Source organism: Pleurodeles waltl, chromosome 7 (assembly GCF_031143425.1).
Source record: "Pleurodeles waltl isolate 20211129_DDA chromosome 7, aPleWal1.hap1.20221129, whole genome shotgun sequence".
Lineage (NCBI taxonomy): Eukaryota > Metazoa > Chordata > Amphibia > Caudata > Salamandridae > Pleurodeles > Pleurodeles waltl.
This window is the reverse complement of record NC_090446.1, coordinates 700,615,104-700,631,216: the sequence shown is the minus strand read 5'-3', so window position 1 is coordinate 700,631,216 and position 16,113 is coordinate 700,615,104. Positions and strand designations below refer to the sequence as shown.

The 16,113-nt window shown below is 45.3% G+C and overlaps 1 protein-coding gene across 1 annotated transcript in view; it reads left to right on the top strand.

Moving 5' to 3' along the window:
• LOC138304561 (E3 ubiquitin-protein ligase RNF14-like) overlaps positions 1 to 16,113 on the top strand; it is a 169,559-nt gene that overhangs the window by 109,075 nt on the left and 44,371 nt on the right. Inside the window, exon 6 of the mRNA XM_069244721.1 lies at positions 11,540 to 11,688. Within this exon, the coding sequence (XP_069100822.1) occupies positions 11,540 to 11,688 (149 nt within the window). The remainder of the gene's footprint in view (positions 1 to 11,539; positions 11,689 to 16,113) is intronic.

The window sequence follows — 16,113 nt, the reverse complement described above, 5'->3', positions numbered from 1 at the left end:
ATGTCTCCCAATATCCATGTCACCATGTTAAAGTGTACCTTTCTTTATTGGTGTCCATGTGCGCCTAGCTATTTCATATTCTCGCTGCCCTTTAACCTCTTTTAGCATTCCCTCTCTCCTTAACCATGTCTTTATTATTGCAGAGCATGTCCTCCTATCTGAGTCTTAGTATCCATATGGCCATGTCTAAATGTCCACATGTGCATCTGCCTCTCCATGTCCATGGCTCCATGTTTCACTGACAATATCTGCTGATCCTAAGCCAGTGCATCCCAACCCCATTGTCTATGTGAGTACATCTCTGTCCCATTTAATGTCTCCATGTCTCAGTGTCATTATGTTCATGTTTTCCTGTCTAAGTGTGCATGGGTCTTGCTCTCCATGTCTGTGTTTCCTGACCCAGTGTTCAATTCTCACTGTGGCATTGTATGTGTCTCCATATCTCAATATCTGGGTCTCTATCTACCAATGCCTATGCCACCCTTTCCAAGTGTTGTCCGTCCTTGTGCCCCATTTCTTGTGTCTCTATCTCTCTTTCTAATGCTTTTATTAATGTTTCCCTGCCCCAGTGTCTGTCAGTGTCTGTCTTTTTATTGACATTTTCTCCCTTTCCCATTGACTGTCTCTCAGTACCATTATAAGCCCTGTGCCTGTTTTGTCCCTGTAGTGGTTATGATGCTTCTTTCTGTCAATAGCCGTATTTGTGTCTCATTGTCTTGTTGTACAAGTGTCTGTGCCTTCCTGCCACAATGTATATGGGCCTTATTCTAGTCCTAGTGGCTTCTGCCCATTTAACCCTGTCTCTGTGTCCTTTGTACAAGTCTCCCTGTCTTGATGTCAATATGTCAATGGCTTGATGCCACAGTTTCTCTTTGACACTATTACAGTGGATACATAACACACGGTTCTAGTCTTTGGATCTCCCACCCTAGTGTTTATGTATGTTAATGTCTTCTTTTTCAAGATTGTTCCTCACCCAGTGTCACTGTCTCCCTGTCTAGTCTGTTTGTGTTTCACTGTCTCAGTAATCTTTTGCTTCTTTTGTCAGTGTGTCTGTCTCCTATTTCCATTATATGTGCTCGTGTCTCATTGTGTCTGTCTGTATCAGTCCTTATGTTGTCTATTTCTGTACCATTGTCAGTTTTCCCTGTCCCAGCATCACAGTGGGATGGTGTGAGTGTTGTGTCCTGAATTGGGTTAGGCCTGCCATATGCTTAATTAAGTGTTGTGTGAGAGATAGTTCCATGAAAGTGATTGGCATGTTGAGGTGTACTTGAGGCATGTGGTGTTTTCTTTAGCATAGAACTGGTAGCAAGAAATGGTTGATGTGCATTATGCATGGTGGTGTGGTTGGTGCGTGCTTTAGGGTGGATGCTGTAGGTGTGCATGTGCCCTTTGTTGTGATGGGTGACGATTAGTCTAGGTCTAATGCATAGTTTATCGTGGTTCATGCAGAGTGGTGATGTGGTATACATAACATGATGTGCACATGGTGGTCTGTTTTTGGAATGCAGAAAGGTTTGAAGTGTGGGTTGTTGCTAGCTGTGATGTCCATATTCCATGTGCTGCAGCTGTCAAGTATTGATCTATGTCTGTGTGTCAGAGATGGTGTTTTTTCCAGTTTATAGTGCACTGGTATTGATAGCACGTCAGAACCTTGATAAGTACACTTACAAGGAGACACGCCTAGGCCGATGAACCTTTTGACCACGTTCGGAGACTTCCCAGTAAGAGGTATCTTTCTGGCATCACAATCAATATCTCAATAACCCAATCAATCTCTTAGTAACTAATCAACTAGATAATAACATTTAATATAAGTCAATAAAGTGAACACACCATGACCTTTCAGTCATGAATAACCACACCAATTTAGTTAAGAATTAGAATATTTATTTCCCTATTTGTTACAATTCTAATATCATCTCCGTTAATCTCATTAGCAATCAATCTCATTAGTAACTCTTCAAACTTGTAATTAAAACACAATTAATCAAAGTATAGAGCATATACTGCCAGCATTAACATGTCATTAGTAAGAAACAGTTTAGCGAGTGCAATGATACGTGATTCAACAAAGCAAGAATTTGGTAATTTGTCTATTTGCCTCAGATATTACTGAGCACCTTAACTACCCTCGAATTAGCATCAGCATGTTGGGCTTTATGCAAAACAATTTAGCAAACACAAATTTGGAAAACATCTAACTATGGCCTCTATCAAAAGAGCAGTTGGTACCTAGAAAGAAAAGGCAAACAGACAATTACAATTTCATCAGATAGTTACCCCTCCAATGAATCAGCAATCAGCGTCAGTCTTCGTCCTCAGGACATCAGTCGATTCATCATCGGCAAGGATAGGACAGGGCAAGTCTCATATGACAATGCTAAGAATAAGACACTTCCCTCATAAGGAGGAGAAGTAAGTATCAGGAAGGACTTAGGTAGAGGATGGTTAAAGTATCAAGAAGAATAACAGCAAAGTCTCAAAAGAACAATGGCAAAGTATGGCTTAAGGCAGAATGTCAGAATAATGGCAAAAGTGTCCAAATAATGGCTGAGTATGGCTAATAATAGCTGATTTCTTCTCGAGTCCTGCCTTTATATCAAAATAGTCGAACTAGCCCTTAATTCTCTATTGGATCAATTTTGGCGCATCATTATCTCTGTTCAATAATTCTCCATGCACCTTACTAGAATTTTTCACAAAACGCAGTTCTCATGCTGTTGATTGGCTCCTATAATTTACGTCTTCATCGGGTGGAATGTCAGGTAAGAAAAGTTACACTTTACTCTCCAATCAGTAGTCCCATTGTCTTCTCCTAGTCTAGGCGGCCTTGCAGCTGTTTCAAATTACACTGTTGCATTCAGCAAGAATGTCTCCTTGAGTAAGTCGGGTCCCATGAGAAAGAATTTACTACGGCTACACACACATATCTAGCTTCTGGAAAAGTACAGCTTCATGTCCTTCAGGAAAGCAGCACATTGCACGTTAGAAAAACACAGTTTAATATGAGACCAGGCAGCTAGGCCCAGACCCTCGCTAACTAAGGCCTAGTAATTTAGTTAACAAAACCCAAATACATAGCTCTAATTATGATATACTAATACAAATTCATACATTAGTACATTATTAATTCATCATTAATAAGTTTCATTATTCTTCATATACATTGGTGACCACTCCCCGTGGGCACATTTCAAACACGTGTATTATTTCCTACGTTAACACATTTTCAATGCAGCTTCATTACAGAATATATTGCAAGCTTTTCATGTTAACATTAATTTTAAAAGACACACTTCAACAGTATATGGATTTAGGTTTTTATTGGATGAGATGTTCAACAGAGGCAGGAGTTCCCAGAAAAAAAGAGGGTTGGAGTGTGCCAAGTAAGGGTTATTTTGTTGCCTTTGGTGTAAAAGTCCTTGAATATGTATTAATGCCATGTAATGTGGTTGGGTAATCATGATGTGGGCTTATCAATTTAGTGGGGTGGTGATGGTGTATATGGTTGGAGGCTGACAGGGAGTGAGCAAGTTGAATGGGTAGATGTGTCAGGTGTGCAATGGTGACAATATTTGTTGATGAGAGAAGGAACCTGATCCCTAGGGGGATGAATAGTGATTGTGAGGTGGTGGCAGGGAGGGTGTGGACTGTCATATTTTCCTCATGTGTTTGGAGCGTGGAATGGTGATGCCTGATGTCTGTGCTGGGGAGGTTCATCTTATAATGGGAGTTAGGTGTATAGTGTATGCGTGTGTACTCTCTTTTTAGTGATTGAGGGTTTCTAGGTCTAGGGTTTTGAGGATAGCAGTGAATGGAAGGTGGCGTAGTGTGCTTTATTTGACACCTGAGCCATGGCAGAGTTTTTCTCTTAGAGTAGTATTCATAGAGAGAGTATTGCTAGTTGATGCAGGTATCAGAGAATGACCTTGTGAATGTAAGTAAGACTTTAGGTTGTTGCACAGTGGATGCTGTGGACTGTGAAAGGTATGAACTAACCTAGACTAAGGTGCTGAATATTTAGCTATTTCAGAGTGGTTCTGGTAAGGATGTATTGCCTGTGGTGGATGTGGAGTTGTGTTTTCTGTTCTATTGGGGATGGGAGAGTGAAGGGTGGATGGGTGCATCGTATCGTGGCAAGGCTCATGCCTGTTTAGCAATGCGGGTGCTCAGTGAGACAGTGTATGTGGTGAATGCTGAGTGTTGTAATGGGTGAGAGTTGGCCTTTGCATATGATCATTATATAGATGTGGATAGGGCTTGCTGCCTCCAGATGGTTGGATGCTTATTTGTTTGTACATTTCTTTAATATACTCTAAAGTGCAAATGTGGTAGAATGTCAGTGAAAAGTGGAATAAGAGACATTTGTTTGGCAGAAATTTCAATATTTGTGTGAGGGCCTGTTGTGCATAAGTGCTGACTGATTATATGGGGTGGGATCGACGTGGCCCACTTTGCTTGATCACCCCTATACTTTTGCCTTCACCAGTCCTTTTTTTCTGAATTCGTTTTTATTGGCCTTAGGACTCAGTGCTCTTATCCCCTGCTAATCAGTGCTAACATGCTTGTACTTACTCCCTGATAACATTGGCTTAAACCTGATTGGCATATTTCATTTACTTATAAGTCCCTAGTAAAGTGGTATACCTTATACCCAGGGCTGTTACATTAAATGCAGCTATTGGCCCGCAACACTTAAACTTATGTAGCCCTTTAAAACATGTCTCAGGTCTGACATTGCAGCCTGCTGCAGATTTAAAATGCCAATTTTCCCTGGCAAAAAAACCCTTAGCTAAGCCTAAGGCTCCCTTTTTAATATATATATGCCACCCCTAAGGTAGGCCTTAAACAGCCCATAGGGCGGGGTACTTTCATAAAAAAATGTTGGACATGTACTTTTAAATTTTGCATGTCCTGATGGTGAAAAACCACTAAGTTCCTTTTTAACTACTATGAGGCCTAAATCTCCCATAGGATAACATTAGGTTGCCTTATTACATGTAATAAATTATAACTTTTGTTTGGGAGCAGGTGGAAATGTATTGTTTGGTGTCTAAAGAATTATAATTTAAAATGTTCTTTAATGGTAAGGGCAGACTTTAAGTCACAATTCTGAAAATGCCACTTTTAGAAATTTGGCATTTTCTTGTCCTAACTATTTGGTGCCTGCAGCCTATTCCTGGGTCACATGTCTAGGTGTGAGTGGATGTTGGTGTTTGTGGAGTCTTCCAAAACAGCCACATAATAGGAGGAATTGGTGGTGGCAGGATGGACCACTTTGGCGTGATGGGGGGCAGAACCGTGCTCAGCCTCACTTGTACTTCAAATACACTTTCTGAGCGCAACAACAAAGAACTTCACACTAGGCATCCTGGGACCAGGGTAGGGAGACATTAAATTTCAGGTACATCTTTGGAGGGAAAACTCCACTACAAAGCTCGTCCCAGGTATAAAAATGAGGCTCTCAGATCATCTTGTCAGTGCACTTCTAGACCTGCAGAGGACTCTCAGAGGTCTGTCCTGCTGCCTGTGGCCTGTTCTGTACTTAAGAAGGCTGCCCTGCTGCTCCTAGAGGCCTGATTTGTTCCCTCAAGTCAGTCCTTTGCCCTCAGAGAGCTGCCCTCCTGCTTGAGACCTGCACTTATGCTTGAACTCAGGACTTCCAGAGTGACTCCAAGGCCTACTTCGTGCGATCCTGACCAGAGCCTCAGGGACAAAAAAGGGTCCACCCATCTTGAACCAGCACCTGGGCCCAGCCTGAATGAGTCCTTATCCTCCAAGTGATTCCCCTCTAGTTTTGAACCTTTGGAAGAGGTGCTAAAGAGGTCAGAGAGCCTAACTCTAAACCTTGGGACTTGTATAACATTTCTGCCTAAAAGTGCTCTGAAAACCAAGAGGAAACCCGGACCGATCTTCTTGTCCGTCCACCCAAGGAGCATCGGTGGTCGGCCTGACTTTGGGATACCTCCTGCTATGTTCTTTCCACTGCAGATCCTGTTTGTGGCTTCTCCATGAGTGAGTTTTGACACCCCATCAATTGGGGCCTCTCCAGTGCTCAAACCTTGGAAGTGGTGCTAGAAGTGCCCATATTGTTCAAATCCAAAACTTGGGTCTTAGGAAATGTTCTGCCAAAAAGTGTGTGAGAACTGAGGGGAGCCCAGGACTGACCTGTTTGCTGATCCACCCAAGGTGCATCGCCAGTTGGCTTATCTTCTTGGTAGCTCCCACTATGCTTTTCTTCTCAACAGCAAATCCTGTTCAGAAACTCCACTTGGCAAGGTTGTCCGGCCAGCTGGAGCCCCTGTTTGGATACAGCCTGCATCTTTATCCCATCTGGAGAGTTTTGAAAAAGAGACTAAGTTCGACCATAGAAATCTACATCACAGCTTAGTCCAGCGGCTCTCCAATGACGATGCCTTCTCCTTGGACACTGGAGGCTGCCTTGCCTTGCAGAAGCTTACATTTTCAGACGTTTTTTCCTAAAAATTCTTCTGAATCCAAAGGTAAGTGGAGACTGGGTCCAGTCCACTTTGTGTATCCGAACCACACTCCACCTCGGTTGGCCATAGCATTCGGCCTTTCCCTGGTCTTGCGTGACTAGATGTCCACATTTAACATTTTGATCTTTTAGCACAAGATTTTATTAAAACCTTTAAAAATTCATAACTCAGGTTCTATTGATTGAATGTTTGTCATTTTGGTGTAAAATAATCTATCAAATTTTTCTAAATGGATGTGGATTTTGTTTTATGTTGTTTTTCACTTTAGGCATGTTTGAGTGCTGTCTAAATACTTAACACATTGCCTCTAAGTTAAGCCTATTGGCTTTCTTGCCAAGCTACCTGAGGGTTAAGCACAGGTTAATTTAGTGACTTTTGTGGTTCACCCTGACAGGGGTTGTGCCTGTGGCTTGAGAATCACTCACACCCCTTTCAACCAACGACCTCATTTCTCAGTTGGTAGGAATAGAATATTTACAGAGAAAGATATGTTTAGTGAAGGCAGAATTTAGATAGTAGTGTGTGCTTGAGGTTTGTTTTTTGCCTATGTGGGGCTATTTTGTGTATGATTCAGATGCCTAGAGCATAAGGGAGCATGCTTTGAGTGGGTTCTATTGGTGCTGTTGTTTTTAGGGGTGTATATATTTAGTGTTTTGAGAGAGATATGGGAAGGCTATTTTGTGTGTTGCAAACATGAGCTGATTCAAAATCCCATTGATAAGAGATTATGTGGTTGATGTGTTGAAATAGATGTTAGTGTGGTGAGACGTAATGTGCTGATTGTTGATGTTTGGCTCTAGTGCAAGGTGTTGCCTGGTGGCAGCAGGTGCATATTGGCTAATTTCTATGTAGGATGGTGGCATGCCTTCGGAACGTGCCCTTTAATTCACCAATATGACAAGAGTGAAACTGGGAGTGAAAGGAAGAGAAAGGATTCTGTAGTGAACCAATCAATCTAAACAGCTATATTATACAAAATTGTGTTCATCAACCTGATTAAACACATTTATGTACCTATAAATCAACTGTGCTCAGAAAAAGGCCAGGTTGATCCTTACAAATGTTGTAGAAAAATAGGATTTAGCTCCAAATGCAAAGCATACTGAATACGAAAGTGTACTTTACTTTCAGCATCTATATGGGCTTTGGCCTGCCCTTTTGTATATGCAGATAGAGCCAGACAGTGATGACTGCTCTGGGTGGTGGAGTAGAGTACAGCCTGTACCAGACACCTTTTGGCGAGCCACGGGGCAGGTAGGGGCTACTGGGCTACTGGGCTTTAACTGCAGTGGTTAGGGTTGTTTGCCACTGGTGTCCAGGGGTCAGTCTTAATATGACTTTGTAAATTTGACCAACTACACCCTTCTCCCACTTAACAGTGTAGTGAAGCGAGAAATCAAAGGAATCTCAGGGACTCAACAAACACAATAAACTTATCCAGTCCAGTGCTTATGTTAGTAAAAACAAAGGTGGTCATTCCGACCTCGGCTGTCTTTTCAATAGACCTCCGAGGGACCTCCGTACGGAAGACCGCCAGTGCTGGCGGTCTTCCGCACGGGCCATTATGACCGTTGGCAGCGCTCTGCCCGTTTCAGGTCAGAGCCGCCAACAGCCATACTGGCGGCAGGCGGGGAAGTGGAGGTAGCTCCACCTCCACGCCAACAGAACACCGCCCAGCGAATCACGACCTGTGATTTGCTGTGGCGGTGTTCTGTTGGCGTGCCGGTGTCGGCAGAGCCGCCCCCATGGGTCCCGTTCCCTCCCGGAGGATCACCAGAACAGGTAAGGTGATCGTCCGCTAGGGATGGGGGGTGGGGAGGTGTTGTGAGTTGTGTGCGTGCATGGGGGTTTGCGTGTGTGTATGTAGAGGGGGCGTGTGAGTGCGTGCATGAATGCGGGGGGTGTGTGTATGTGCATGAGTGCGTGCATGAATGCGGGGGGGTGTGTGTATGTGCATGAGTGCGTGCATGAATGCGGGGGGGGGTGTGTATGTGCATGAGTGCATGCATGAATGCGTGCGTGTATGTGTGCATGTGTGTGTATATGTTAGGGATCGGGGTGGGGAGGGGGGTCCTGCAACTTTTTGGGGGTGGCAGGGGTGGTGGGGGGTGTAGGGGAGGGAGTCGTGGTGGGGGTTGGGGTTGGGGGTGGGGGAGACCCCTATCAGTGCCAGGGAAGGGAGTCCCTGGCACTGATAGTGCTTACCGCCATGGATTTCATGGCGGTCCCAAACCGCATGACATCCATGGCGGTAAGCCGGGGTCAGGCGGGTTGGAATACCGCCGGCGGTATGTGACGACCGCCATGGCGGTCGGAACGGTAAAGCGGCGGCCATGGTCAGAATTCATGAAAAAAGACCGCCAGCCTGTTGGCGGTCTTACCGCCGCTTCACCGCCAACCGCCACGGTCGGAATGACCACCAAAGTACTTTATCACAGAAAACGTAGTGCCACACAGAGCAATGAAGCTCAGTTTCTGGATCATAAATTCAGCTATGATGCATAGTTAAGTGACTTTCCCTCTCTACATTCTAGTAGTCTATTGATCTTCTGCTGTAATGTAGTCATGGACACAGATGCAGGTTCACTAGGTCTTTCCTAGCTCGGGTAGCTCCCAGTTCAAATCAATAGTTTATATTGAGATTAAAAGGACCACTTTAGGCAACATCACTGCTCTCTCTGCAGACTCAGGCAACTCCTTTAGTACATTCTTCTGAGCCCGGCTCTGTGAACTGCTCTTACTGTTGCAGTCTTACTGCACTGGAGGGCACATCTCTGACTAACGCTTTTAGCAACATCTCCATTGACACTGAGCCATAACTGCAGCTTCACTTGGAACAGGAGCCATAGCAGTTGGCGGGCCTGTTTAGCGAGCACCCGTTGTCTCAGATACAGCCTCCAGGCCAAGATTTGAAAGGTGCTTGGTGCAGGCATTTGTGGCTTCTGGGACAGATTCTCACCTAAAGTGCTTCTTTGGGCCGTTGGGGATTTTGGGATAGAATCAGACGTTGCTATGGCCGCAACAGCAGCAGGTGCATGTTGCAGGGGTGCCTGACAGCATACAATGACTTCTTGGACTGTGTTCTAGAAGTGGTCCACTACAGGGGCCCCAATGGGAGACTAGAAGAACACTCATGTCGCAGGTTGGCTCTGGCTTTGCTCCCAACGCCTGTCAAAAATGTCTGGGTGGTTCTCAAGCTGGGAAAACAGATGGCTTCTCCTGCACTGTCATTCGTCTTGCAGGGTCTTGCACTCTTTTCTCCTCTCTGATCAGCTCAGTCAGTAATGAGAGACAAACTAAAGGTCAGGTCCTACCTAGAAACATCCTCACCTTCAGCAGCAAAAAGTGCAGCCCCATCCCTTACCGGTTCTATTTACCAAATGGCAGTACTCAGAAAAAAATAATCAGCAGCTCTTCACCTTGAATTTCTAAGGGGAGCACTGCCTCTTATTACCTGGGTCTTCATAGTCAAGCCACAAAATACAGGGAATACACTTCCAATTTCTGAGGAAGTAGTCCTCATCCTGCATTTTGTGCTATGCTAAACCAGGGCACCTAAAAGTATCCTGCTTGTTCTACTGCTCAGGCGTATAGCATACACATAGTCCTACTACCAGACATATGCTATGCACTCACTGCTCCTACCTGCACTCTGCACGTAACAGAATATCAGCGCAAGGTTCTGGGCTTCACATAACAACAGAAATGTACACAAGAGAAGTCAGTAGGCTTTACTCTCTCTAACAGAGAAAAAGGTCTGATCTCACTGAAGATTTCCAAAATACGTTTGTTGTCACCACTGCTTTATGTGATGCACCCAGGGCAGGGACATAAGTCAAATGTCCGCTTTGAGCGCAAGCTTAGTGCGCCCCTCAAGGTCACAGAACAAGTTCTGGACCTCGCATTACCGGTGACAGGCCTAGGCCTCTGCGCTAAATTATTATGATCCCCAGGGCCAAAGTAAAAAATCAGGATACCAGTTCCACAAGCAGTCGGGAACTCAAGGCAGGTATATATGCCCATTTATCATGCAGAGGACGTTCCTCCCCCAAAAGCCTGCCCTCCAGTCACTTGACCATGGATATAACAATGGGGACAGGAGTGGAAGGGGGTAGGAGAAAAGGCATTCTGCAGTTAAAGTTGTTTTTTTCACCATGGCCTATACTCGGCTTATTCCACTTTACTAGCGCAGAAACGGCAAACATTTCATTTTTTAAACTGCCTGCATTTGACTTTCCTAGCAGGACTAATCTAGCTCCATCCACCTACATGGTATCAGATTTTTTCGAACAACTTTGCAGAAAAATGAAGACTCCAAACAACAAGCACTGCAAAAGCCAATCACAATCACTTTGCCAATGTTTTTTGGTTGCCACCATTGGCTTTGCCAATGCTTTTACAATTGTACCAGCACTGGCAAACCCAATACCAGTGCCTGGCCATCTTGAAAGTGTTATCTTTGTACTTTCAAGATAGTCACCACATTACAACATAGTACGTTCGTGGATACTCGTTGTCTTCATGTTGGGCTGCCCTTTCTGTACAGAGGGAATGCCGTATTAATTATTAATTGACCAATTAAGTAATGGCTGTAGAACAGTGGAGCAGTTTCACTCTCTCGCAAGCTTTCGACAGATAATCCATTAGGGAACTAATCAGGATTTCAAAATGCAGACTTAGCACAAACCTTAAATGTAGAGTATAATAAAATACTCAGAAATCCTTCTGAATTTCTGTCGCAATAACCACCATAAACATTTTATTCATTGTAGTGCAATCAAATAAAAGCAACCAGTATTCACAGAGGATTTATCTGTACCTGTGTCTTACGCATGAAAGCACGTAAGTAAAACATTCCTAAGTCTGTATTGCGAGGCAACTACTCAATGCAAAATAGTGGTGAATGACACCTAAATATGCAATGTCTTTGATGTAAAATGCTCGGGGTTTCATATTTAAAAGCCTTCATGACATGGTTTGTTATTATAAGGATTTGTTAATGTAGGTGCATTCATTGATACATTTATTTACAGAAAACGAGGATACAGATGATGTGGTTTTTCTACCACATACACCTTTAAGTCGCAAACAACGTAAATTCAAGAAATGGGAAGAAGGGATTAGTAACCAATGTATTGAAGAGAAGTGCAAAAAGTGCCCTCGATGTGAAGTCAACATTGAGGTGAGTTCATATCCTAGTTTTTCTTGTAATCATCCCATAAATAAATGACTGCATCAATGAATAAGTGAGTTAATGAATGTGTTTGTTCACAAGAAGGTGAACATGTTTAAATTGCCTTTATATAGGGCTTACTACCCCTGACGAAGCGTGAATGTCAGGCTCTGTGTATCTAAGATCATATCCCAGAGGTGGGCTTCGTCGAGCACACTCCATGGTTTATTATTGCCCATAAACTCACATATTTTAAATGAAGATTTCCACCTGAGCTCAAAATATACTTGTTGCATGAGGATTGTTGAGGGAAAAGGAGTTAGTGGGTAGGAAATTGGAGGAATTGAGGTTTCATTTGTGGAGCGCCACTAAGCTTGTTCTGATGAATACACAATTAGCCATCGAAACACTTGTGTGCACAGCTGGCCTCCTCTTCAAAGCACTTATGGGATAGGATAAAAAGTTGTCCGTATATCTTCATTTTTGCATGAAAGTTTAGGGTGGACAAATTAGACAGACCCTCCGTTTCTTATCTACCAACAAATGTTGTGGACCTGATTCACACAGCATTTTTTCTGAGTAGTAGTGTCTTTGTCTACGATTAGGTGTGAATTTCCATGAATAAAAAAAGGTCCCTCATGGAAGAAAATGTCTTGTGATTCGCAAAGAGTTTTTGCAGATATCCCTGGCTTACTTATGGAAATATAGGAGTAAATCATATTTTTTTCCTTACCTTTTCGTACTTTTTGGAAGGGCATTTCTGTTGCCAAGGGCCATGTGTAGGAGGCTGGCCTGGCTTGTAGTGGGTACCAGAGGTACTTACACCTTGTGCCAGGTCCAGTTATCCCTTATTAGTGTAGAAGAGGTGTTTCTAGCAGGTTAGGCTGATAGAAGGTAGCTATGGCAAAGCAGCTTAGGCTGAATTAGGAGACATGTAAAGCTCCTACTATACCACTGGTGTCATATGCACAATATCATAAGAAAACACAATACACAGAAGTACTAAAAATAAAGGTACTTTATTTTTCTGACAGTATGCCAAAAGTATCTCAGTGAGTACCCTCAGTATGAGGATAAGTTATATACACAAGATATATGTACACAAACCAAAATTATACAGGTAATAGCAAGAAAAGTAATGCAAGTAGTGTAAAGTTACAATAGATTGCAATAGAAGCACATAGGTATAGGGGCAACACAAACCATATACTCCAAAAGTGGAATGCGAACGACGAATGGACCCCAAACCTATGTGAGCTTGTAGAGGGTCGCTGGGACTGTAAGAAAACAGTGAGGGTTAGAAAAATAGCCCACCCCAAGACCCTGAAAGGTAGGTGTGAAGTGCACCTACTACCCCCAAAGAGCACAGAAGTCGTGATAGGGGGGTTCTGCAAGGAGAACAAACACCAGCAATGCAACAACAGTGGATTTCCGGACCTGAATACCTGTAAGACAAGGGGACCAAGTCCAATAGACACGACAGTGTCGAGAGAGGGCAGGAGCCCAGGAAATGCCAGCTGAGGGTGCAAGGAAGCTGCCACCAGTTGGAAGAAGCTTGGAGTTCTGCAAGAAAGAAGAGGACTAGGAACTTCCCCTTTGGAGGATGGATGTCCCACGTCATGAAGAAGCTTGCAAAGGTGTTCCCACGCAGAAAGACCACAAACAAGCCTTGCTAGCTGCAAAGGTCGCAGTTAGGGTTTTTGGATGCTGCTGTGGCCCAGAAGGGACCAGGATGTCGCCACTTGGAGGAGGAGACAGAGGGGGTGCCCAGCAAGTCAGGGAGCCCGCACAGAAGCAGGCAGCACCCGCAGAAGTACCTGAACAGGCACTTGGAAGAAGAGTGAACCGGAGTCCACCCAAAGTCACAAAAGGGAGTCCCACGACGCCGGAGGACAACTCAGAAGGTTGTGCACTGCAGGTTAGAGTGTCCGGGACCCAGGCTTGGCTGTGCACAAAGGAAATCCTGGAAGAGTGCACAGGAGCCGGAGCAGCTGCAAATCACGCAGTACCCAGCAATGCAGTCTAGCGTGGGGAGGCAAGGACTTACCTCCGCCAAACTTGGACTGAAGAGTCACTGGACCTTGGGAGTCACTTGGACAGAGTTGTTGAGTTCCAGGGACCACACTCGTCGTGCTGAGAGGGGACCCAGAGGACCGGTGATGCAGTCTTTTGTTGCCTGCGGTTGCAGGGGGAACATTCCGTTGACTCACGGGAGAATTCTTCAGATCTCCTGGTGCAGAAAGGAGGCAGGCTACCCCCAGAGCATGCACCACCTGGAAACAGTCGAGAAAGCCGGCAGGATGAAGCGATACAAGGTTGCTAGTAGTCGTCTTGCTACTTTGTTGCGGTTTTGCAGGCGTCCTGAGCAGTCAGCGGTCGATCCTTTAGCAGAAGGTGAAGAGGGAGATGCAGAAGAACTCTGATGAGCTCTTGCATTCGTTATCTGGTGAGATTCCCAAAGCAGAGACCCTAAATAGCCAGAAAAGGAGGTTTGGCTACCTAGGAAGGAGGATTGGCTACCAAGAGAGGTAAGAGCCTATCAGAAGGAGCCTCTAACGTCACCTGCTGGCACTGGCCACTCAGAGCAGTCCAGTGTGCCACAGACACCTCTGTTTCCAAGATGGCAGAGGTCTGGGACACACTGGAGGAGCTCTGGGCTCTTCCCCTGGGAGGTGCAGGTCAGGGGAGTGGTCACTCCCCTTTCCTTTGTCCAGTTTCACACCAGAGCAGGGCTGGGGGAATCCCTAAACCGGTGTAGACTGGCTTATGCAGAGATGGGCACCATTTGTGCCCATCAAAGCATTTCCAGAGGCTGGGGGAGGCTACTCCTCCCCAGCCCTCACACCTATTTCCAAAGGGAGAGGGTGTTACACCCTCTCTCAGAGGAAATCCTTTGTTCTGCCTTCCTGGGCCAGGGCTGCCTGGACCCCAGGAGGGCAGAAACCTGTCTGAGGGGTTGGCAGCAACAGCAGCTGCAGTGGAAACCCCGAAAAGGCAGTTTGGCAGTACCCGGGTTCTGTGCTAGAGACCCGGGGGATCATGGAATTGTCCCCCCAATGCCAGAATGGTATTGGGATGACAATTCCATGATCTTAGACATGATACTTGGCCATGTTCTGAGTTACCATTGTGACGCTGTACATAGGTAGTGACCTATGTACAGTGCACGCGTGTAATGGTGTCCCCGCACTCACAAAGTCCGGGGAATTTGCCCTGAACGATGTGGGGGCACCTTGGCTAGTGCCAGGGTGCCCACACACTAAGTAACTTTGCACCCAACCTTCACCAGGTGAAGGTTAGACATATAGGTGACTTATAAGTTACTTAAGTGCAGTGGTAAATGGCTGTGAAATAACGTGGACGGTATTTTACTCAGGCTGCACTGGCAGGCCTGTGTAAGAATTGTCAGAGCTCCCTATGGGTGGCAAAAGAAATGCTGCAGCCCGTAGGGATCTCCTGGAACCCCAATACCCTGGGTACCTCAGTGCCATATACTAGGGAATTATATGGGTGTACCAGTATGCCAATGCGAATTGGTAAATTTAGTCACTAGCCTGTTAGTGACAAATTTGGAAAGCAGAGAGAGCATAACCACTGAGGTTCTGGTTAGCAGAGCCTCAGTGAGACAGTTAGGCATCACACAGGGAACACATACATATAGGCCACAAACTTATAAGCACTGGGGTACTGGCTAGCAGGGTCCCAGTGACACATAACAAATATACTGACAACATAGGGTTTTCACTATGAGCACTGGGCCCTTGCTAGCAGGATCCCAGTGAGACAGTGAAAACAACCTGACATATACTCACAAACAGGCCAAAAGTGGGGGTAACAAGGCTAGAAAGAGGCTACTTTCTCACACCATGGTCACGTGCTTCTTTTTCAGAGCACTCATTATTGCACAATGACTATTTTAGATGCATCTTGGCATGACCAATGTAATGCCCTTTGTTTTGCAAAACCCTACAGTTTTTCTCTTCTTGACATTATCACCTGCATTCCAACTATGGGGGTCATTATGACCCTGGCGGAAGGCGGAGAAGAGGCGGTAAGACCACCAACAGGCTGGCGGTCTTTTCTTTTGTATTATGACCATGGCGGTTACTACCATGGTCATCCGCCAGTTCTCCGTTCCGCCCACCAGGGCGGAGACGATCGACGGGCTGGAGACCAGGGTCTCAAGCCCAGCGGCCGTCACTATACCGCCGGCAGTATTTTGATACGGCTGACCGCCATGGATTTCATGCGGTTTGAAACCGCCATGAAATCCATGGCGGTAAGCACTATCAGTGCCAGGGAATTCCTTCCCTGGCACTGATAGGGGACTCCCCCACCCCAACTCCCTCTCCCTACCCCCCCACCCCTGCCACCCCCCAAAGGTGGCAGGACCCCCCTCCCCCCCGACCCCCAACATAACATCACTCATACACA